Raw genomic sequence first — 24,238 nt, 5'->3', positions numbered from 1 at the left:
GATTATGATGTGGTTACTGGTGGAGTGAAAGAATATGATTCAAAATCTGCCTACAGATGATACTACCAACGTCTTATTCATTAAAACTGTCTGAATAACATGAAACTGCAATATGCTCAACTTATCAGATTTACTACTACTGGTCTTATGGAGAAAAAAAGTAGATCAGTTCTGTAAAAGAGTCAGAGAGCTAGATGCTTCCGGTGTATTTGCACCCAGTATAAAACAGGAAGTTGTGCTTAATGTGCCTCAGACACAAAGTGGAGCAAGAAACAAGAAATCCAAATGAGTGATAACGGTTAGTGATTTACTATTTCAAATGACTTTTTTAGTAGTTATGTAATGAGTGTGAATGTTAATACTGTTTTCCTCCCCACAGAGTCATTACTACAAAATGATTTCACCGGAGAGTCATTCCACTCAAATTTCTTATTTCGTAAGTAGATTATTAAATACGTCACAGTCATGCTGCCATTATACAATACAATATATGCACTCTGCAAACCCCTTAATATGTTTTATTAGGATGTGGACTGGCTATTAATAAATAATTCACTGAATAGCTCATGATTGGAATACTTTTTATGGATGAATTATAGAGAAAACATATCGGGGCATATTCACCAAACAGGCATTTTTTTAATGGGATAAGTGTAACCTGACTAATTTAAAAGATTATGTGAACATAAATGCATTATTAGTCTAGACCTATTCATTTATTTTTAAAAAGTTCATTAAGCAGACATATCTCCTGATCTACTGTATATAATTCCTGAAGCAAATCAATATTAACAAGGTAATAAATGGTGCAATTTATTCTTAGTGAATTTGCCCAGTTGTCACCTGGCTGATTTCATTTGAATTTTAAAACACTAATAGCTTTATTTCTTATTTCTTCAAAGTTTCAGGACTCCTGTTAGGAAGCAAATGTTTGAATTATATTTCTTGATTTGCAGAGAACAATGACATAAGGATTATTCTGGTGGGGAAGACTGGGACAGGCAAGAGTGCGACAGGAAACACAATTCTGAGACGGGAGCTGTTCGAGTCTGAGCCCTCACCTGCGGGGGTTACAACACAATGCAGCAGTGGTTTTGTGCATGAAGGAGGAAGAAGAGTCTGTGTGGTTGACACGCCAGGGTTTTGTGGATCGCTGACTAAAGAAGACATGAAGACACACATGGAGAAGTGTGTTGAGCTTTCTGTTCCTGGTCCTCATGCGTTCCTGCTGGTCATCAATCTGGATGCGAGATTCACAGCGGAGGAGATGAACACAGTGGAACTGATTCAGCAGAACTTCGGAGAAGGTGCTGTGCACTACACCATCATCCTGTTCACCAGAGCAGATCAACTGAGAGGTAGATCTTTGCAGCAGTATATAGCAAGATGCCCGGATCTGAGGAGACTGACAGAGCGCTGCGGTGGAAGATATCACGCGTTCAACAATAACGACATGAGGAACCGCACTCAAGTCACCGAGCTGCTGGAGAAGATTGACAGAATGACCCAGGAAAATGGAAGAAGATATTACACTAACGTGATGTTTGAAGAAGCTCAAAAGAAGATTAAGAGAAAAGAGATGGTAAAAAAGGTCAAAGATGCGGCATTAGCGGTTGGATCAGCACTAGGAACGGGAGCAGCAGTAACAGGAGGTGTCATCCTGGGAGTAACAGAAGTGGCCGTTGCTCTTCCTGCTGTTTTAATCGGAGCTGGAGCTGCAGCCGGAGTGGGAATGGGTGTGAAACTGGTCGTGAACAAAGTCCAGCAAAACAAAAAGGACAAAAATTAGCCTAAAAATAGCTAAACACTTTTCAGAACATAAATACTCAGGTATGTCTTATGTCATCTGAAATGTTTTAATATACCGTAAGCATGTCCTCAACATAAATAAGAAATGAAAAAAATATTTTCCAGCTATTGTTTCCAGCTTCTTTTAATTCTTTAAAGCATTTAAAGAAATGACTTGGCTTACTTTGTTTTTGTAGTTGATGACTCTAGAAAGTAGAGTATGTGTCTAGTATGTGTCAAACAATAATGAATGAAATGTAACCAAAACATGAAACTGATTATAAAAATATATATATATATTTTTTTTTTTTTTGATGCATTTGATCAATGTGAAATTGCATAGATACTGATGTTTTTCTGCTAAAATAAAACAGAACACATTTTTGAATTAGCAGGATGTGATGGATTTATTTAACCGGCACAAACCTTTATGCCATACTTCTACAATCAAACACATAATATGCACATGCAGTATTAAAAAGAACAGAAAAAAAAATAAAAGATGCTTCCGGTGTCTTTGCACCCACTGTAAACAGGAAGATATGCTTAATGTGTTATAGACACAAAAAACACTCAATCGCCTTATAAAATAACAATTAATCGCATGAGGAAAGTCAACGGCACTAGTTGGAGGATTACTCAAGATTTGCTCATGATCATTTCATTAATTGTACCTCTAGCACCTGTGGTGCCTGATGTACCAACCATTATGAATTCAGTTCCATGCCATCACAAGTTTTAGATTTCCTAAACACCAGCGAACACAACCACTTTTCGCATTTTGTTTTAAGGCCTTGAGAGATCAGGATTTAAGGCCTCCAAGGAGAAATTACAGTGGCTCCATAAGAAGGTCCTCTACTTGGGTCATGTGATCTCTCAGAAATGCATCTCTGCTGACAGAATTCAGCTCATTAGAAATCTAAAACTGTGCACAACAAGCAGCTGAGTCTGCTCATTGATCACAAAGCCCCTCTCTCTACTGTTTTGAACTGAGCTGATGAGGCTATGATGCATTTCAACAGCCTTAAACAAGCTATCACAACGGCCCCTGCACTGGGCCTGGTTCCATTTGCACATGAGAGAGACAGCCTGGATGCTATGGGGGTCCTGGTGCAAGAGTATTGTGCAAATTATAGGCCAGTTGCCCTTTTGTCTAAGCAATTGTTCAGGGCAATTTGAATACTCAACTTATGAACATGCAAAGACGCTCGGGGTATGAGGTAATCCTGTTAACAACAGCCAATTCAACTATTAAGCCCACTTAAGTGACAAATCTAGCTGTTCTTGCATTGCATTGCTTGACTGAATTTTTCCTATAATACTAGACAATCTATTGGATACACCTTTGGGGGGTGGGGGGAAGGGTCATCAGACAATGTATATTTTTGTGGCTACACAATTGTATGCCTGGATGGTAACTTAATTGAAGCATATGCATTAGACTATAACTTAAGCATGCAGACTAGCAGAAGGGAAATAGGTGACCATTTAAACAGACTAAAAATACTTATATACACAATTTTGCTAAAACATGGGCGCAATGCTTTTCTTGTAGTGTGAAGGTTAAACTGTTAAGTGTGTTGAGCAGAGTGTTTCAGCTGTTTTGTAACTTATTTAAGTGGAAACGTTGCATCTCTTGCAAACGGCAGGTATATTCTTTAATATAGAAGCAGCAAGAGAAGCAAAAAAGCAAGTATTGAAGGATGCTCTGCTTGAACGGCTTGTGTGCAATAGTATTTCGCCAGAAGTTGTTGAAGAACAACCTGCAGTTATGACAAGTTTGAATTTTGATCAGGCATTATCCATCTGTTTAAAATAATTAGACCTTTGAGTTAAAAAGCAAGAGAATTAAAATGTACATTTAAAACTCAGATTGGCATCAAGCTCGTGCCTCCTTTTCACGAGTCTGAGGTTGATGCATATTTTATTGCTTGCGTGCACGACGCAGGTAAGCTTAAATGGCCAAATGATATGTGGGCGTCATTGTTGCAATGTAGTTTGACAGGTAAGGCTTTTTTTGGATTACCAATTGAGTACTCTCTCAATTATAACGTCATTAAAGACGCTGTTCTCGGAACTGGTCCCTGAGGTGTAAGTTTAGAGCGCATACAAAGTCAGCGAGACAGACGCATATGTCTTTGCAAGAGAGAAAAGAGTGTTGCTTTGATCTGACAAACAAACCAGAAGGTCCCCATTTGCGCCTCTAAATCCTGTGCCTGTGATGGCTGAACCATTTGAACGGTTAATAGGCTATTAGACTGTGTAGGTCCACTTCCTAAAACTAAAAGTGGTTACGAGTAGCCTACGTGCTGACTATCATGTCCACTGCAACCAGGTTCCCTGAAGCAGTTCCTTTGCGCAAAATTAAATCCCCTGCTGTGATAAAGGCTCATGTGGAGTTTTGAACTACATTTGGGTTGCCCAGAAGATTCAAACAGATCAAGGGTAAAACTTTACATCAAAAAAATCCACACAAATGTTAGCCGCATTGGGAGTGTTGCACCGTATGTCCGTATAAGTGCATACCGACGTCACAGAAAAGTGCATACCGACGTCACAAAAAAAAAAAAACATTTCTAAAACAGAATTTTGTGTCACTTATTATCAGGTGTCGCTGTCTCGGGTGATTAGAATGAAAACTACATGGAAAATATACTTTTTATCTGCGTGGGACACACGGTGACAGTTTGATCCCCCCCCCCCCCCCCCAAATTCTAAGTATTAAAATATTAATGCTGACAGATCTAATAATTGAATCTGCAATTAGGGAAATTGGAGAGAAAAGATCCAGTCTACGAGCGGGAACTAGAACTTTTGTTTGTTCATATGCTTTTAATATCCAACAGGCAAAGTTCTTCTGTATCTAAATGCAATAATGTTCATAATATTATTTATTATAATATTATAATAAATATTTATCTTGTGATCATCTTTTGATTATTTTAATAAAACCAACAATAATATAAAAAAAATAATAAAAATAAATAAATTATATATATATATTTTGTATATTTTATATATATATATATATATCTTGTGATCATTTTTTGATTATTTTAATAAAACCAACAATAATATAAAAAAATTAATAAAAAGAAATAAATTATATATATATATACATAGGTCAGTGGCCCTTGGCTTGGTATCATTAGCAGAATTTGGCCCCCGTCGAAAACTAATTGAGGAACCATGGCTTAAAGATTCAGTGATTCTGCAAGACTTGCCAAACACTCTTTCCTATCTTACCAACTGTCCAAGTAAAGAACTTCTGCAGTTGATAGACAAGTACCCTTCACTGTTTGCTGCCATGCCAGGCAGAACTTCAGTGCTAACTCATGATATTGATGTGGGTGACTCTCTGCCAATTAAACAAAATGCATAGTTAACCCAAATAAACATACAATAATGAAAGAGGAGATTGAGTACATGTTGTGTCACGATATTGCAATGCCCAGTCAAAGCCTGTGTAGTTCCCCCTGTTTATGGTGCCAAAGCCAGACTCATCTTACCATTTCTGCACAGACTACCATAAGGTGAATAGAGTCACCAAAGCAGATTCGTTTCCGTTGCAACAAGTGGAGGATTTTGTAGGCAGGGTGGGCTCCGCTACCTTTGCATCTAAGTTAGATCTCTTAAGAGATAGTGGCAAGTCCCTCTCACTTCCCATGCCTCAGAAATTTCTGTGTTTGTGATATCAAATCACTTTATGCAGTACAAGGTTCTAGCATTTAAGATGCAAAATTCCCTCGCTACCTTTCAATGCCTGATGCAGAGGGTCCTGGCAGGTGTTACAAATTGCGAGGTCTACATAGATGTTGTCTGTTCAAGTGCTGTTCGTGGGAAGAACATGTTAAAGTGTAAAGAGAGTGTGTTCAGTAAGTTGGCTGCAGATTTGCTGACTTTAAATGCTGACAATTGTGTACTACATGAATTCTAAAAAATTCATCTGGGAGCATGACTGTTCACTATATTTTGATGCAGAGAAGAACCTGTTGTGTAATGCTCCTCGACCCTTGGCCCCTAGTTTTGAAAAGTCATTTACACAGCAGGTGGATGCTAGTGCCACAGGGGCAGGTGCAGTGTTATTGCAAGAACATGAACATGGTGTCTCCTATTTTTCAAATAAGTTTACATACTATCAGAGGCGCTATAGTACCATCGAGAAAGAGACTCTTGCTCTCTTATTTTGAAGTTTGCACAGGAGGTGGTGCAGCTCCTCCTCTTGTGTACACAGTTCACAACCCCTTAACTTTCCTTGCCCAGATGTCTAATTCAAATCAACGCTTGATGCGATGGGCATTAATTCCACAAGAGTATAAAATTGATCTTCATCATTTGAGAGGCTCTGAAAATGAGATTCCTGATGCACTGCCAATTCTCCCAGCTTGCCAACAATGTTGTTAGGATGTGTCCAATACTGTCTGAAGAGAAGCCCAGAGAGTTAGGGTTAGGAAGCTAATGATGATGGAAAAATGGGAGCTAAAGGTGATGTGGAGGCCCAGTTCATTGTAGAAGTGAAGCTGGATTTAGATGTTCCTGTGTTGAACAAGCAGCGAACAGGTGATATAGAAAAAAAATTAAGTGAGTGAGATGAAACTAAAAGAGCTTAAAGACCTGCAACAACTGCAAAAAGTGAGGAATTTGTCAATGAAAATATTTTTCTCTTAACAAACTGTGTTGTTACATATAGAAATAACATTCACTTGTGCACACATATACTCTAATACATGACACTGCAGTGATCAGAAGTGCAGATTATGGAAGGCATGTCAAAACTTAAGTGCTCAACTCAAGAACTACAGAGAAAAATATATATAGCAGGTGTCTCAGAAAACCTAACAGTGACACACTAACAGGAATTCACTGCGGATTAGATTTGTGGAAATCTCAGACTTTTGGGCACCACTCTATCTGTTTATAACAAAAAAGTGTGATTTCTACACACGTTCAGTCATTCAAAATCGGCTGATAGTCAGGAGTTCAGGATTCACTTCTATCCACTCTTCATTTGGTCCTTCATTATAAACAATGAAACACTTCCCCACAGAATTGGTCAAGAAATAAGAAGTAAGCGCTGCTTACACAAAATCAGTGAGAAATCAAATTAGAACCAAAACTCCTTGAATGAACGCACAAACACAGCAGAATCAAATCTGCTCAATGACAAACAAGCTCGATTAGGTTCTGTCAAATGGCTCTGTTCAGAATAGGCAATAGTATACTAACATAATATTACTATGTAATGAATATTGTACTCAGTTTGTTAAGATGCTGAAGTAATGTATCCCACATTACTTGGCTTTCCATTTCGAATGAACTGAAACTACAGGCACAAGCTTTTACCTACTGTTTAATCAAACTGCCAAACCCTAAAAAAAAAAAAAAAAACATAACATATTTACACAAAATTGAATTAATTTGATGATAACTGATATGCTGCTCGTTAAATTAAACATGCAAAGTAATTGTTCTGTGACAACAGTATAGCATACCACTGTGTGCACAACAGCATTCATTCCTACTTCTGTTTCACTCGAGTCTATACAGTGAGCAGTAATATTACAGTAAGTTAGTACTCCATTCTGAACACAGCCAATGATTGATATACATCACAGTTGTAGAATGTTACATTCCATTTCCCCACAGCAGATGCAGCCTAATATAATCTGTTAGTAATTCATATACATAATTCGGAATAGATATAAATCTGTGTGTAAATATACACACTGTACATACATCATATTGAGCCTACTTCATTGATGACTTTAACTTCATTATAAGATCTGCTCTGTTTTATCAAGTCTTAAACAGAGCTGACGGATGGATGAATGGGTGGGTGGATGGACGACCGGAGGTCTATAGGTTACTGAAGAGTTCATTTTTCTTGTTCCAGTCCATGGGTGGAGCTCTCTTACTGGAGCGTTTCTGGTGAGCGCGCTCTTTCACCTGCTGCAGGGACAGATTGAGCTCTGGGATGGCAGCTATGATGGACGGCTCCTGAGTCTGAGAGGACGACAAACAAACGGAAACTCATGAATAACCTTTTCAGAGTCTAATACAAGCATGTCCTCAAATGACAGTGGGATACTTGTACTTGAACAATACGTTTTCTCAATCAAAACACTTATGAAGCCAGAAATGATTTCACCTTTTCATAAAGGTTGACAATTATTTGGATACTTTCAGAAAAATTCTATACTATGTTTAAAATATAATACCAGCTGCTTATGTAATGCAATGATTAATGCCAAACAGTAGTATGCTAGGTTGTTGCCACACAATCACATTATGTTTAATCCTGCAAAAAAAAAAAAAAAAATTCTTTAAGCGTGTAAAAGTGTACTTGCAGTATAAAAACTCCTAAACTAGTAGATCACTGAGAGTATGCTTCAATAATTTCATAAACTAAAAAGTGGGCTCGAAGCACATAGCTAGCAAATTAACAATAGCTAGTAGTACAACAATACAGTACACAATAGAATTCCACTACAAACGAAAAAACTTAAAATACATGGCAAAGAATACTTTTATAAACAAAAAAATAGGTCAATTTAGTACACGTACAGTACAAGTATACTTCCAGTACACTGATATTAGTATACTTACTATATAAAGTATATTTGGAAAATCTTTTAAGTACTTTAAAAAAAAAACTTTTACTTTAAAAAACTTAAAGTATGCTTCTTTATTGTAAGTATAAAACATAATGCATGTTTGATTCTGTGAGTGGCACACACACACACACACACCTATATATATATATATATACACAGTGATATATCCTGTTAACTGTGACCCGTCCCCTTGGTGGGACGCCTGTGTTTACTTCACTATATTACAATAAATTCCTAATTTAATCATGACAAACTATATATCGTTTAACTCTTAAATTTATATTTTACCAATCTTTTTTGTTTAAAATATTTTAGGAAAAGTAATAAATTAATTTAAGGCAGGAGTGCACCTCAAAAACCTACATCTTATCAGGAGTTCTGACCTTTGTCAAAGAAAAGAGTATTTTTTCCTTTTTCTCTATCACACTTTAGAAATCATCAGAAACTATATATCACTTGAAAACTAAAAATCTCAAAATTCATCCTTTGAAACCCATTTTAAATTCATAAATTGCATTACCATGAAATTGGTACATCAAAATCATGTTACAAAATGTGAGTGACAGTTAACAGGATATAAATTATTTATTTATTAATTTTTTGATGTAAAATGTCTTAAAGCTTGGCATTTCGGTCAAATATGGCAACAAAAAGTCGTTAAAAATCATGCCTGAAATTACTTCTACTTCATTTGCCATCCAGGAGCAGTTGAGCGCATTGCATTATTGGATTGCGTACCCAGTATGCAGTGTGTAGTATACTCAATATCTCTCTGTAGTATACCTAATATTTTGGCACCTGTTGTAACAGGTCACCTGGGTTTTCTGTTTATGTAGAAAATTAGCATATTCTGAACATCATAGGTCAGTCTCACCTCAGGGGGCGGAGTCCCAGTGGGCGGAGTCGTGAGGGAGGCGTTAGAGGATGCATTGGAAGGAGACGGACTGATTGATATCTTCGAGTCCTTCAGCTCCACCTCTTTGGCCACATTTCCGTTAACCTGAACAGCAGACAGTTTCAGTAAATAGTCAGGAGGCTCAGTGCATCGCTGTGTGCTCTAGGGGTCAGACTTGAGCTGGTAAAGTGCTGAGCGTCAGCTGCAGTGTGTGGGCTGACCTCAGGCTGCTGGAGACTGAGCTTCATTAACTGTACGAGTGGGCACCATTAGCCAGGCATCAGTACTGCTCCTCTGACAGGTGACAGCGCCCCCTAATTCCCTCCTGCCAGCTACATCTGACACGTCACCCATTAGCCACCCAGAGGCCTGTACGTTCCTCCACAATCCTCTTTAGAGAAACCATCCCCACAGTCTCTAAACTAACCAACTCAAGCAATGAGAAGACGCCTGACACCTGATCTGCTCATGTCATTGAATAATGGTGAATTTATGTAGGAGCCAAGCTGTAAATAAGTCTTACAGGCCATGGACTTGTATTCTGCCTATTTTATTTATATATAGTAAATACATATTTTTGTCTGTATGCCAGAGTGTCTTGCATATTAGTGTCAATAGCGCAGGTCATTGTTTCTCTAGTGGCAACAAATACAGCACAAGCCAGTCTGTGTCTCACAGTGAAACTGCACCTGCCACAAAAACGTACAGATATATCATGATTGTGTCCCTTATGTTTCATTGTGGTGGCATAATGTGAGAAATATCACACATAATAGTCCCGGTGGAAAAAGAAACAACTTTAAGCAGGGTGTGATTTGAGCTGGATATTTGAATGAGAATGTAATCATTGAAATCTTTATGTAAATATGGTATATACATAAAGATATTGGCTGTTTATTAGTACTTCTAAAAGCACTTATTCATTTCTTATGAGAAAAAAAGGCAGACTTGTGAGATAACCTTGTTTTCTATATTCAGTGGGAGTAACAGGCTATACTGATCCCTCAGGATTATGGTCAATAAAACACTGTCTTGCTCTTCACTTGCACTGCATGCAGTCAAGAAATCTCTACTGTGTGCCACTAACTCACACATTTCAGACCAAAGTAATACAAATGACTCTCTGTTAATGACAGAGGCCTTTTTTGAATAAGCCAGAGTGAAAACAATGAAACCCGTTTGAATAGAGACTGAAAACTCTGAATAGAGATTGATCTTCAATCTCTAATGGGCTTCTTTCATGCAGTGACCACTTATCACTGGCGTAATCAGAAATAATTGCATTTAATACAGCCACAGACTTCCCTTCATATTTGTCTAGAGAGCTGACTTCACTAAACAATATGCTAACATTTTAATAACAGGCATCAAATCATGCAAAGGTCTCCATTGACTTGCTCTAGTGTTTTTTTTCTGCTGTGAGAACCTAGGTTCAGACGCAGGTCAACACAAACAACTCAAGTTGCTGTATTTATTTAGGAAAAAGCACTTGGGATAACAGATGAAACCCAAGCTGGTAAGTGCACTTTTCTGAAAACTGAGAAACAAAAGAGATCTCAGTATCCTTGTACTCCATTTGCTATCTTCTGAAATATCTTCTTTTAGGTTCAAAAGAAGGAAGAAACTAATTTAAAATTTTTTGGATGAGCTATTGAACCTTAATTAACCTTAAATGCAGCCTGCTAGTATTCTATCATCGGAGTAGTTGTCGTACCTTGTCCTCCATGTCTCCGTTGACCACAGGTTCAGGCAGCGGTCCTGCGGGCAGAGAGAAGCAGAACAGGTCAAACCTAGTACATCTGCATCCTTCAGATGGACACTTTCTCCAACACAGAAGAGCTAGTATGACATTCACTCCCTCTCGGGTTGCAGTGAGGAGATGTCGACTCCGTTACATACTGTACAACAGGTATGTACTTCATTTATTATTCAGATCACCATCATCACTGTGGTGAGAGCGATGGTACCTGCCCTTACGAAAGGAAAATATATTTACCAATATATTTCTTAAAAATTCCCTTTTTATTTTCTAATATATTATATATTTGAATACATTGAATAATATATTGATGATACATATATTATATAATATATTGCAGAATATACAAATGATTGCCGCTTTCAATATATTGCAATATATTGGAAAAAATAAATATTAAATCCCATTTATAAGAATATATGCCTAATTTATTACATGATATTTTCCAATATACTGCAATATATTTTTGTTTAATAAGGGTGGATACCTGGCCACCCCCGCAATACCATAGGGAATAAAATCTAGAGGCCTTCATCCTGGATTACACATTCACAAATGAACTGACATGAGAGACGAAGGATGTATGTAGAAATCTGCCGAGACTTGCTTGTGTAAAAGAAGAAGTGCACTTACTTTTAAAAAGAGTATTTTTACACACACTTACTGTTAAGTTAACATGCACATTCAATACATTTAAGCATACTTCTTGCTCACAAGGGTTGGCATGATAGTGTACATGTATAATGCACATAGAAGGCGATCGCACTATGCCTTATGATGAGCACAGGGAAATAATCCAAGATATAATCATAAAACAATTAACACCAAATTTAATTTAAGAATAATTAAAGTATATAAAATTGAATATTTACTCATTATTTGTACATTTTACAGTTACTAGATAAATCAAGGCATTAGCTTAGCAACACGCTAATTTCTGCCAACATGTGCTATTTATATGACAGAGTTGCTGCCTATCAATATGGTTTCAAATTAGTCACTTAAAAGCCTCTATTTAAATGATGCCTTAGAAAGAGGATGTTTATACTGGCTCACTAGGTTTAATAGGAACAGAGCTGACATACAAGCTTTTTAGTCGAGACAGGTGGGTGATCTTCTAGTTATGTGTTACAGACATACAGACAGTTCGCTGTACTCAGCTGCACGTGAAACTTTATGTCCTTCCTTGAGTCCCTTCACATACAATTTAGATTCTATTTAATAGATTTCTTATACATTTTTGACAGAAATGAAAACGAAGTACAGTGCGTTCAATGGATTGTACTGTCGTTTACCAACATACCTACTGTTCAGCTAATTAAAAACGCCATCAAACAGTTGTAAAAGTACTTTGTGCAAATGACATAATCTAGGACCTTTATACAGTGAATGCCATTGTAAAGACCATATGTCTTTCCATCACAGTCTTGTTTTCATCCACATTAAATTTAATATGGTGTCTAACCCTATTTAGGGCTATCACTTTTAGCCCTAGTAGGCTGGGATGATTGGTTTACAATAAGCAGTTTTGTCACATGCTAACACATCCAGAGTGTAAGGGTTATACTTTCCAAAACAAGTGTGAATATGAAAAAGTGTGCATTAATTCTTACTTATGTTAAAGAGAGAGAGAGAGAGAAAAGAAAACAGCTGAATTTACAGCTGTGTGGAAAACAGAATACTATCTTACTACTGAATACTGCACAGTATACATACAGTACAGTGCACATATACTGCCTACACATTTGCAAAAACACTAGAAGAAATAATGGGCAATGTTCTATGCAAAATTGTTGGCATATGACCTGGCATCCAGTTGACATACATAATTAAATTTTGTAGAAGCATATTTAGACTTTCCATTCAAATAGATGTTAAAAAAGATTAATTCTGTTTCATTAGTCTCACTGAAAACGGATAATCATCTGGGGAGCATTGCAAACTATATACTGCAGAGACAGTGTAGGAGTAGTATCTTATTATGCTATATTTAACACGGCCAATTTGACTGAAGTGATTTGGAATAATCTGACTGAAACCGTTTAATTGGCTGAAAGAGCTTTTCAGTTTAGTGTGATCAGCCATGAGGAGAAACTCCTCAAATCTTTAGAGATTTATGAAGAACTACAATGTGTGAGTGTTTGCTTGCTCAGTATTTATGAATTGTGCCTTCCGCTACCAATAATAGTACAGCAGTTAAATTTTACAAATTTTCAACAAAATCAGTGCAAAATCTTACGGACTCCAAACCTCTGAATGGCAATGTAAAAAACTTTTACAGCATGATTTTAACTGGGAACATTGTCTGAGACAATGTTCCCAGTTCTGTCAGATAATCCCACAGTCTGACTGTGAACTGAAAAAGAACTATTCACATCGAAACTCAGATAAGAGAGTGATTCTGGCAGAAAACATGGTCATGAGTATAAAATGACTCGGAGTGAGAACAGCAACACCTGAGACGTCTGAAAGCATTCGTCCGGTCAGTACTCCCGTTTTCGCTCGAACAGATGGAGTCTGTATGCGATGGATCTGATAAAATGTGATAGCAGCTAAGTAAAGTTTCCACTGTACTGACGCCAAACGCATGCTTGGTAAATAACATGAGTAAACATTGCATCTCTGCTCACTCATGACTAATCTAGTTGTGTCAAACACACACATACTCACACACACACACACTCTTGGTTTCCATGGCTGCTGTTGGCACTGCGCTTTCACTGGAGATCCTTGGCACTGAGTGACACAATGAGACGGACAAACTAAATTGCTTAATAGGAAACCCAAAACCAGCACAGAGAGAGATACCCGAGTGAAAGTAGTCAAGCATGCCCGAGTGACCCCTCCCGAACAATGACTCAGTGTCAGGCGCCACCAAGAGGCAAACCTGCTGAAATCTTCTTCATTTAGTGCCAGGTGAGTGTTTGGTTTGTACCTGTGAGGTGTTCTGCAGTGGGCGTCACTCGACACTTCTTGAAGAAAGCATCGGTGTCTGGATCTACGACCAAGAGTGTCGTGCTGTCACCCCCGGCTTTAATAGCGGCCACCACCTCAGCGTGCTGCTTCCCCTCCACCGAAACCCCGCTGACCTGAGAACAAACAATGACACATCTGAAGCCATACAGAGACTCTGTGAAACACATGCTGGACTGAATGACTCACACCTTAAAAGAATACAGTCAAACCAACATTTATTCAGACACCTTACATACAGTATCTTAAGTTCTCACAGTTTATTCGCTATAGTGTAGAAAATTATAATAACATATGACAAGAACTGTGTCATAACAAATACATCTTAATAATGTCAGCTAACGTTGATAGAAAGGCATGTAATGAATTAAGTTGAATAGCTGTCAGCTGTTAAATGTAAGTGCACAATTAGATGATACCAATTTAGGTCAACCAATTATATTTTTCATTTACATTTTTACATTGTTCAGTCTGTAGCATACAAAGGTTGCATTAGAAATTAAAGAAAAACACTTAAGCAAAACATGGTCATGTCAAAGTGTCTGAATAATTTTTGGTCACAAATTTCTGTCACAGTTTATCTTCACTAACATAAATGAACTGTAGCGTCCTGCACCCACTAGTCAAAAGATATCAAGAATTATATCTGGTGTCTGAATAATTTGACATAAGTCTTATGGGTCTGGAACAAAATGAAAATAAGTAATGAAAGAATTCACATTTTCTGGTTGAACTATGCCTTAAGTGTTAAAAAGTTACTGGATTATAGAAAATTGCTTAGGATATACTTGTGACGACTGGGTGAAGGAGGAGCAGGAAGCAAGTGCAAGGTTAATAATGTTTAATGAGAATACGGAGACAATACAAAACTGGAACACAAATAACGCTGGGAGGAATGCACTGTCCAAGATGGTGGTGAGGAGTGATGAATCCGGAAGGTGGAGGTGAGTAGGCAGCAGGAGAGGGTGACACAGGAACTGCGGGGAAGCGAGCCGAAGGTAAGTTGTGTTGCTTGATGGTGGTTGCAAAGAGTGGACGGGGTTCCGGGGAAGACAAAGACATCCAACGCAGAAACACACAAGAAAGCAAGTCACGGGTTACAAACAGGAAACAACGCTCTCACGAACACAAGACGCTAGACGAGCCATTATATAGGGATGAGTAATGAGTGATACTGCGTGATGCGTGACACACAGACTTCTCCCACAAAGTGCAAAACCCAGAGATCATGGTTTACCAACCGTAACAGTACCCCCCCCCCCCCCCCCCCTTAAAGAACGCCTCCTGGAGTTCCCAGGGCCTACCTGCTGATTGTAATCATCAATAAGGGAGTGATCCAGTATGTCCCTAGCAGGTACCCAACTCCTCTCCTCCGGACCGTAACCTTCCCAGTCCACCAGGTACTGGAATCCTCGTCCCCTCCGTCTCGAGTCCAGAATACGATTAACAAAATAGGTCTGTTCCCCATCTACGAGACGTGGCGGCGGGAGAACCAGGGTAGGCGGATTAATATGTGAATAAAAAACGGGTTTAATTTTGGACACATGAAAGGCGGGATGTATCCTCCTGTACGCTGGAGGTAGTTTGAGGTGGACTGTCACCGGACTAATGATCCTGGTGATAGTAAACGGGCCAATGAATTTGGGAGCTAATTTGTTAGAGACGGAACGGAGAGGAATATTGTTCGTAGAAAGCCACACTTTTTGACCCACGACGTAAACGGGAGGCTTTGACCGGTGGCGATCGGCCTTGGCCTTAGTGCGCTCCCTTACCCGGAGCAGAGTCTCGCGGGCTCTGGTCCAGGTGCGGTGGCACCTCTGGACAAATGTGTGAGCGGAGGGGACCGCGACTTCAGATTCCAGACTAGGAAAAACTGGTGGCTGGTAACCTAAGCTGCACTGAAACGGAGAGAGGCCCGTGGCTGACACTGGCAACGAATTGTGAGCGTACTCCATCATAGAGAGTTGTTGGCTCCAGGAAGAAGGATTATTGGAGACCAAACATCGCAACGTCCTCTCTAAATCTTGGTTGGCTCGTTCAGACTGCCCGTTACTCTGGGGATGATAACCCGAAGACAGGCTAACCGATGCTCCTAGTAACTTACAAAATTCTTTCCAAAATTTGGATATAAATTGGGATCCCCTGTCAGAAACCACGTCTACCGGGAGGCCATGTAACCGAAAGACGTGATCTAGGACAGTGAACGCTGTCTCCTTGGCTGTCGGTAATTTGGGCAAGGGAATGAAATGTGCCGCCTTCGAGAACCGGTCCACTACGGTCAAAATGACCGTCATGCCATTAGAGGGCGGGAGGGCGGTAACAAAATCTAGTGCGATATGTGACCAGGGTCTCGAAGGGACAGACAGCGGTTGAAGAAGCCCATCAGGAGGCCGGTTAGATGACTTACCACTGGCGCAAACTGAGCAAGCCAAAACAAAATCGTGGATGTCACGAGCCATAAGTGGCCAACAGAATCGTTGTTTAACTAACCCCTTGGTTCTGCTTATCCCTGGATGACAAGCAACGTTAGAGCAGTGACCCCACTGAATGACTTCGGACCGTAACTCCTCCGGCACAAATAAACGATTCGGTGGGCAACCGGGCGGAGGCGTTACCCCTTCTAAGGCCATCTTGAAATTACGAATGAAACGTCGATAGAAATTGGCGAACCCCAGAAACTGCTGTAGGGCCTTACGGGAATCTGGAGATGGCCAATCTATCACAGCCTTAACCTGGTCAGGATCCATAAGTATTCCCTCGGACGAGATGATATACCCTAGGAAGGGAACAGACTGTGCATGGAATATGCATTTCTCCGCCTTGACAAGAGCCCATTCTCGAGTAATCTCTGGAGCACTCATCTGACGTGTTGAACATGTTCCTGAAGAGATGAAGAAAAAATCAGTATGTCATCCAGGTAAACATATATGAACTGATCTACCATGTCTCTCAACACGTCATTAACGAGTGCTTGGAAAACCCCTGGCGAGTTGGAGAGCCTGAACGGCATCACCAAATATTCAAAGTGCCCTCTAGGGGTGTTAAAGGCGGTTTTCCATTCATCCCCCTTCCTGATGCGGACCAAATGATAAGCATTACGTAAATCCAATTTTGTGAATACGGATGCTCCCTGTAACCTCTCGAAAGCTGAAGACATCAATGGTAACTGATAGGTGTTCTTTATCGTGATGTTGTTCAGCTCTCGGTAGTCAATACAAGGTCGCAGAGAACCATCCTTCTTACCCACAAAAAAGAATCCCGCCCCCGCTGGAGAAGAGGAAGGGCGGATGAACCTCGATGCCAAGGAATCAGAAATGTATTTCTCCATGGCCTCCCTCTCCGGAATAGAAAGAGAGTAAAGTTTGCCTTTAGGCGGAGACTTACCCGGCACTAAATCTATCGCACAGTCATAGGGACGATGCGGAGGAAGAGAAGCAGCACGGGACTTACTGAACACCTCCTTCAGGTTCAAGTACTCTGCGGGCACATTTGATAACACCATGTTCTCTTTCTGAAAGACAGAAACAAGCACAACCGGACAAGCAGAAACCAGACAAGACTCATGACAACTTTCACTCCACAATGTGACAGTGTTGGAACCCCAATCCACTCGTGGACCCTTTCCGGAGAGATGGGATGGCGTGTAGGACTGACTTGTCTACCCAGGCGGTTAATCCGAGCATCTACCCGAAGGGCCAGGTCGATAAGGCCATTTAGCGTTGGGGGCAGCTCGAGGAGGTAGATCTCCTTCTGAACAAGGTCGGCCAACCCATGCAGGAATCGATCCCACTGCGCCGCCTCGTTCCACTGGCGCGCGGCCGCCAGGGTGCGGAACTGAATGGAATAGTCCGCCACTGATGATTTTCCTTGTTTCAGGTCCGAGAGCTGGTGGGCGGCCTCCCTGCCGGCCGCGGCTCGACCAAAGACCCATTTCATCTCATCGGAGAGGGCGTGGAATGAGGCGCAACACGGATGTTGATTCTCCCACACCGCCGTCCCCCATAAGGCGGCTCTGCCATATAGAAGAGTAAGCGCAAACGAAACCTTGAACTCCTCTGTCGCGAAGGTGCGGGGCTGTAATGCAAAATGCATGGAACATTTGTTAAGGAAAGTCTTGCAAAAGTTTGGCTCACCGGAGTAACTCTCTGGCGCCGGAAGTAGCGGCTCTGGCCGGAATTGGTCCTGGGAGGTCTCCCGGGGGACGGTCGGTGCAGGCGGTGCGGTGGGCGCAGTGGGAGAGGTGAGCTGGTGAATCTGCTGGGTGAGCTCGGACACCTGTGTCACCAGCGCTTGGATCGCGCGTCCAGTGTTCACGATACTATCCTGCTGCTGATCCATGCGGTTGACGCTGTGGTGAATAAATTCCGACAGTGAAGTGGTGCTCGCTGCTTCCATGGTTGGTGAGAGCGTTCTGTGACGACTGGGTGAAGGAGGAGCAGGAAGCAAGTGCGAGGTTAATAATGTTTAATGAGAATATGGAGACAATACAAAACTGGAACACAAATAACGCTGGGAAGAATGCACTGTCCAAGATGGTGGTGAGGAGTGATGAATCCGGAAGGCGGAGGTGAGTAGGCAGCAGGAGAGGGTGACACAGGAACTGCGGGGAAGCGAGCCGAAGGTAAGTTGTGTTGCTTGATGGTGGTTGCGAAGAGTGGACGGGGTTCCGGGGAAGACACGGACATCCAACGCAAAAACACACAAGAAAGCAAGTCACGGGTTACAAACAGGAAACAACGCTCTCACGAACACAAGACGCTAGACGAGCCATTATATAGGGATGAGTAATGAGTGACAGCTTTTGCTGACAATTAACGGAGACACCCACAAACTAGTCAGTGCTGACGCGTGACACACAGACTTCACCCACAAAGTGCAAAACCCAGAGATCACGGTTTACCAACCGTGACAATACTGAGTATATAGTACTGTATGCAACAATATATCATTCAAACAGTAGTATACTATCCACCTTATTTTTGAGATTCACCTTGTTTTCTGTGAATGTGCAAGAAGTTATAAAGAAATAAAGTGCAGCAAACAGTACTTTTTTAGTGTTACAAGTGTGATCTATATCTTAAAATAATATTATACCAAAAAGCAGTTCTATACTGTATGTGAACTGTCTGAGAGACTGTTTTTGAGCACTGTCAGGGAGAAGCGCACACATGAAGATGGTGCTGAAAGATAGCAGGAGTATTGAACAGTCATTTTCACCACTTTTTTTTACCTTAAACAGTTAAATGCACACACTTTTACAGGTCAAAATGACCATCTTCGCACGTTCTGACCCGGAAAAGGAAGTAAAACAGCACAAAATACAATGGATGCAGATGCAAATAAAATTATACAGTGTTTTGCTTTCCACAATATTTTGAAAAGTCAACAAAAAAATCAGCAAAACATTGGTCTCGTACGGCAGAGAAAAAAGAGGAGCCCTTGTTGCAGCCATGGGCGAATTTCGCGCCTATAATAAGTCATGTGATCTCAGTTGGTGGTGTCCACCTGAGTTGACGTCACTTTTTTAATGACGTACGACTCGCATTTACTGGGGAACATCCGATTTGTCTTCTTACATGGCACACGCAAATGCACGTATCCGATTCATATCCGATTTATTACCACATATGAATGAGGCCTGAATCCGATCTGAGAACATCGGAATCTATATGTTTTTTTCCTGCTTACATGTTCACCTGTCATATCCGATCTGTGCCACATGAGAGCAAAAAATTGGGTCACTTGAACCATGCAGTGAAAGTAAACACGTGTACCAGTATTATTGGATCTGGGGAGCTCTTAGAGTGACAGTAGTCTAATATTTCTGCTGTCTGTCATTTATTTTAATCAAACAGCAAAAGAGAGAAAATCTCTTACTGCTTTTGACTAAATCGCTTTTGTAACTTTAATAAGAAATACATTTTACTCTACACAGTGAAGAACATGCAGTATTTTTATACATTTGATTACTTTATACAAATGAATGAAGCATTTCTTATTTATTTATTTATTCTACTGTAGTTCTTTGTCCTATTACTTGTAATTGGTTTCTTATACTTATTACTTTAATCTAGATTGTTTACTTGTCTTCGGTGAGTTTGAGTTTAGTTTTTTTATTTTCTTTTTTTTATTTAGACTAATATTTATTATTTTTATTTATTATTTTATTTGTGATATTGACTGGTTATTATGAAAATTCCATGTTGATATCATAAAGACCTTATTTAAAGCAAAAATAACTATATTGTGATATATATAATTACCAAGAAATAAAATTACTCACATTGTGATTGAATATTTTGGTCATATTGCCCACCCCTAATACAACATACTGCATAAATAGCAGGAGTAGGAGTAAATAGCAGCTTTTAATTAAACTTAATTTTTAAATCTATTTTTTGATGCATTATTTACATCTTCATTGTTCCAACAAAGAAATTGTTTATCAAAGCAAGGATTCATTTTTCAATATTATCAGTCTCCTTTCCTGCTGTCCGAGGAAAGGATATCCTGTGTCTTTGAACCACAAACCCTGAAGCATTACACATTCGCCAAAAAACACAAGATCATTTTCTGTGAACTGAACAGAGAAGGATGTCAAGGGCAAAATAGCGACTTAAAATTTAATTTATCTGATTTATTAAACATAAATAAATGAATAAGAGTGAGAAGTCCATGCACGTTTCACTTCAGGTAGCATTTAAAGGAAAAGTTTGCCCAGAAATGTAATTGCCATCATTCACTCTTCAGCTTTATTTCCTCTTTCAAACACAAGGAATGCAGTGATTCATGCTGTCAAACTTCAAGAAGGACAAACCAGACTTGGAATATAGAGGAGCTCGTTTTTTACTACGGTTATGGATCATTTTGCTCCTTTTTATAGTTTGACAGCATATCATTTTGTGTTTCACGCAACAGTGAACAATATGAGAGTGTGTTAAATTTTCATGACTAAACTTCACCTTTAAGCAGAAGAAAGGACAGCGCTGGCATGTTCAGATGCCAGACTCTCTGGGAACAGTGTATAAGTGGAATGAGGGTGTGTCTGTTAGTGGAGCTCGGGCCCGGAGAGGAAACGGACAATGTGCGCTCAGCAGGAACAATAGCAGCCTGTCCAACACAAAGAGCCCGACTCACAGTAGGCCTGGAGGACCCTCTGGGACAACAGAAAGACCCCTCCATCGCTCCCCTCCCTCTGCTTCCTTCCCTTCCTTCACTTGTTCACTGGTGGCCCTTCTGTGACTCTCGCTTCGGATTCAAACTCAAGAATTACAACTCGCACAAGAACAGGACAGAGAAAACCTTACAGAAATATACACCTAACCGGGTTTATTTTCAGTATTATTTACTTTGTCTACAAAAGTTGTCTGTATTTGAATTGATTCAGGAACTAAACACCATTGTGTGCTGCTCGGTGACAAACAGCAGTTCTGCTGTGAATTTAGAAATAGAGCAATATTGACAGTACTGTGTCTAAAATGTATGTTACTCATTATTAACTGTTTGTTGACACAATACAGTTTCACAACATAGTTGTGTTGGTCTGGCAACTGCATCATGTATACTGCTTGACCATATCATATTTAAAGGCAGTTTTATTACTGTAACTTAAGGTAAGACACTGCATACAAAACTTTAAAAGCCATTTTCTCAAAATGTGTTTTGCATAGAGACAAACAAAATAAATTATATATTCTAAAGGTTTTTACAGAGGGGTTTGTTCAAATATTATTTGTGTAAATTATATAATAGTATATTCCTAAAGAGTTTATTTATTTATTTTGGAGAGCATTTTATGATTTATAGAGTAACAAAAATAGGCATCCAAAATGAAACAAGAATTTTAAACCTTCCTTTATCCAATGTTTAGATTTATTTTCTGTAAAAGTATGCATGAAATAGTGCATTTAATTAGATATTGCATGATTTGCATATTAATACAGTAACATCTCAGAAATGTTGTAATACAAAACAGTTGTCTTAATGTACTGTGATTAATTAGCTTGGGAAGGAATATATTATATATACATACATTAGTTACATTTTTTGGCAACACTTTAGCATAGGGACCAATTCTCACTATTAACTTGTAGCTTATTAGCATTCTTATAATTAAAATATTGGCTGTTTATTAGTACGGTGCGTATAAAGTATATATGATTCATGACCATATTCTACATCCCTAATCCTAATAACTAAATTTAACAACTACTTTACTAATAATTAATAAGCAGCAAATTAGGAGTTTACTGGGGCAATAGTTATAGTTAATGATTTGTTAATGGCGAGAATTGGACCTTAAAATAAAGTATGATCCATTTTTTGGTTTTGTGATTTGGGGTGTGATTTTGCAGTCTGACAGGGGTTTGTAAAGTATAATTCTATACAAAGTTCAAATGGGTCACGACATGTTGCACTTGGTCATCCCTGCCCTGTTCATTACACTGTGACTAAGTGTTTTCATGGCAGCGCTTAATCAGAAAGAGCTGGGCGAACCTAACGTTGAATCAGTGCAGAAAACCAGTCATATTTTTCTATTTAGTCACAGTCTGAAAGCTTAAATCCAGCTGAATGTGTCTAGTTGTATGTTGTACTGAACACACACAATACACAGAATCTGAAACGTATTAGTTGTTTGATTATTGAGTGATACTCATTTCTTCCTGCTTAAAAGATCTCCTCTCTCAAATATCATGAGGTTGATCTGCTTGATTCCTTGGCTCTCGCCCTTGTCTCCTTCCCATGAGTCTCTGCTTCTCTGTTCCGTACAGGATACGCTAAAAAAATGCTACAATGTACAAATTTCCCTTCCAGGAACAGTGTTTTTCCAAGTCATAATAATGCAATACTTGGAAAAGTATAAATCTATCATGTTTTATTGTAACACCTAAGATTTTTCTCACCACATGTTATGTAACCGCTTCAAAAATAACTGATTTTGGACAAAGTCTAAAGAAAGCAGCATGTGTATTCTAATAATGAAATTCCAAAGTGCATGGCAATGATCGTACCTGTATTATCCTGTCTTTGGGCCTCAGGCCGGATCTCTGTGCTGGAGAGTCGTCATCTATAGCGCTGATATACTGGCCGGGTCTGGACTTCTCACTGTGCAGGTTAAAGCCGAAGCCATTGGGGCCTTTCTCAATGACACATAGCCGGGGTCTGAGCTGGGTTTTCAGGTCCTGCGGGACAGACACAAAACATAACATCAGCACAATGAAACACAAGCCGGTGCCACTGGAATTCAGGAAGTTTGGCGTCTGAATGTCTGTGCCCTTCATCTTAAAGGATACCATCTTATATAGTATATTAAAGAGCAGAAATCATTAACTTCAGAATCAGAGAAGGTCTTGTTAAAACCTGAGGCCGGTTACATAAACTGCTAGGTCATCTGGTATTTTTTGTAACCTGTTAAAGTCAGCTACATAAAAAGGTAAACCAGCTCAAATTTGAATACGAAAAGTAAGACTGTTATCCCTTGACTAATTGCTAACTGGTCAGACTAGTTGTCTGTGTTATGCAATTGCCCTCTGACCAAATCCAAATGACCACAATTATATTGCATAAGATATAAAAATGAGCACTTAATGGCTAATTTTCATGTGACTTTAATGTCCTTCATGCTGGGGTGTGCTGCTGGACGGAGGAATAGACCCAGACAGAAGGATGTTTTCCCTTTGTCCCGAATGTGATGGAAGTGGACAGCGCACAGGATGAGGTCACCTGATTACGGGCCGCCCCTCACTGTTCTCACACGGCACACGTACAGTTCATTGTCATCCAGGAAAATAACACCCTTTCCGCTCCGTTCAGCAAGTTGGGTCTTTTTATAGTTTTTCGGACAGTGATTCAAACTACTATTTGTGTTTAATGCGCCGTTGATTATATTTAGCCTAGAGAACCTTACAATGAAAAAAAAAACTGATTTCAACATAGGCAGTTTTGCAATCACACCCTTAATCATAAGAGGAAACACTTTCACTTTCCTAGTTGGTACAATAAACCTAAGTCATGGTAGGCGTCACATTTACTTTAACATTATAATTTTTTTAAAACGAGGCTGTGAGGGACTGTCAGTGCAAGATATCATGCTTTTCCATTTGTTCTTCTGACAAACAGCAAATATAAGCGATGGTAAGAGTGAAAACAGGATGAACAAATACAATTAAGCACATAACAACACCACCGCAGAGCAGTCCTCTTGCTCTT

The 24,238-nt window shown here is 39.5% G+C and overlaps 2 protein-coding genes across 3 annotated transcripts; one reads left to right on the top strand and one right to left on the bottom strand.

The window, feature by feature from the left end:
• Nucleotides 1-226: 226 nt before the first annotated feature.
• LOC132141173 (GTPase IMAP family member 9-like) lies at nucleotides 227-7,859 on the top strand. Of its 2 annotated transcripts, XR_009433875.1 has the most exons (4): nucleotides 227-298; nucleotides 380-436; nucleotides 957-1,853; nucleotides 7,838-7,859. XR_009433875.1 is itself a non-coding variant. In XM_059550479.1 (3 exons), the coding sequence occupies exons 1-3, from the start codon at nucleotides 286-288 to the stop codon at nucleotides 1,787-1,789; spliced, it is 903 nt and encodes a 300-aa protein (XP_059406462.1). In that variant the 5' UTR covers nucleotides 227-285; the 3' UTR covers nucleotides 1,790-2,033. The 2 variants fall into 2 exon arrangements, 1 of the variants encoding a protein (XP_059406462.1); XM_059550479.1 differs by lacking the exon at nucleotides 7,838-7,859 and having other exon boundaries at nucleotides 957-2,033.
• On the bottom strand, nucleotides 7,123-23,325 carry LOC132141184 (Na(+)/H(+) exchange regulatory cofactor NHE-RF1-like). The gene is made up of 5 exons (XM_059550494.1): nucleotides 23,041-23,325; nucleotides 13,992-14,145; nucleotides 11,012-11,055; nucleotides 9,277-9,402; nucleotides 7,123-7,791 (listed from the first exon to the last, which is right to left on the bottom strand). The coding sequence occupies exons 1-5, from the start codon at nucleotides 23,323-23,325 to the stop codon at nucleotides 7,645-7,647; spliced, it is 756 nt and encodes a 251-aa protein (XP_059406477.1). The 3' UTR covers nucleotides 7,123-7,644.
• Nucleotides 23,326-24,238: the final 913 nt, after the last annotated feature.

This window comes from Carassius carassius, chromosome 1, assembly GCF_963082965.1.
Source record: "Carassius carassius chromosome 1, fCarCar2.1, whole genome shotgun sequence".
NCBI lineage: Eukaryota > Metazoa > Chordata > Actinopteri > Cypriniformes > Cyprinidae > Carassius > Carassius carassius.
Note: the sequence above shows the minus strand (reverse complement) of the source record. Positions and strands in the feature narration are given on the sequence as shown.

Coding starts and splice junctions, on each gene's coding strand:
- LOC132141173 (XM_059550479.1), top strand. Junction 437..956: donor CCACTCAAATTTCTTATTTC/GTAAGTAGATTA, acceptor CTTGATTTGCAG/AGAACAATGACATAAGGATT.
- LOC132141184 (XM_059550494.1), bottom strand. CDS start 23,325: ATGGTATCCTTTAAGATGAAGGGCACAGACATTCAGACGCCAAACTTC. Junction 9,403..11,011: donor ACGGAGACATGGAGGACAAG/GTACGACAACTA, acceptor TCTGCTGTTCAG/GTTAACGGAAATGTGGCCAA. Junction 7,792..9,276: donor CTGGGACTCCGCCCCCTGAG/GTGAGACTGACC, acceptor TCGTCCTCTCAG/ACTCAGGAGCCGTCCATCAT.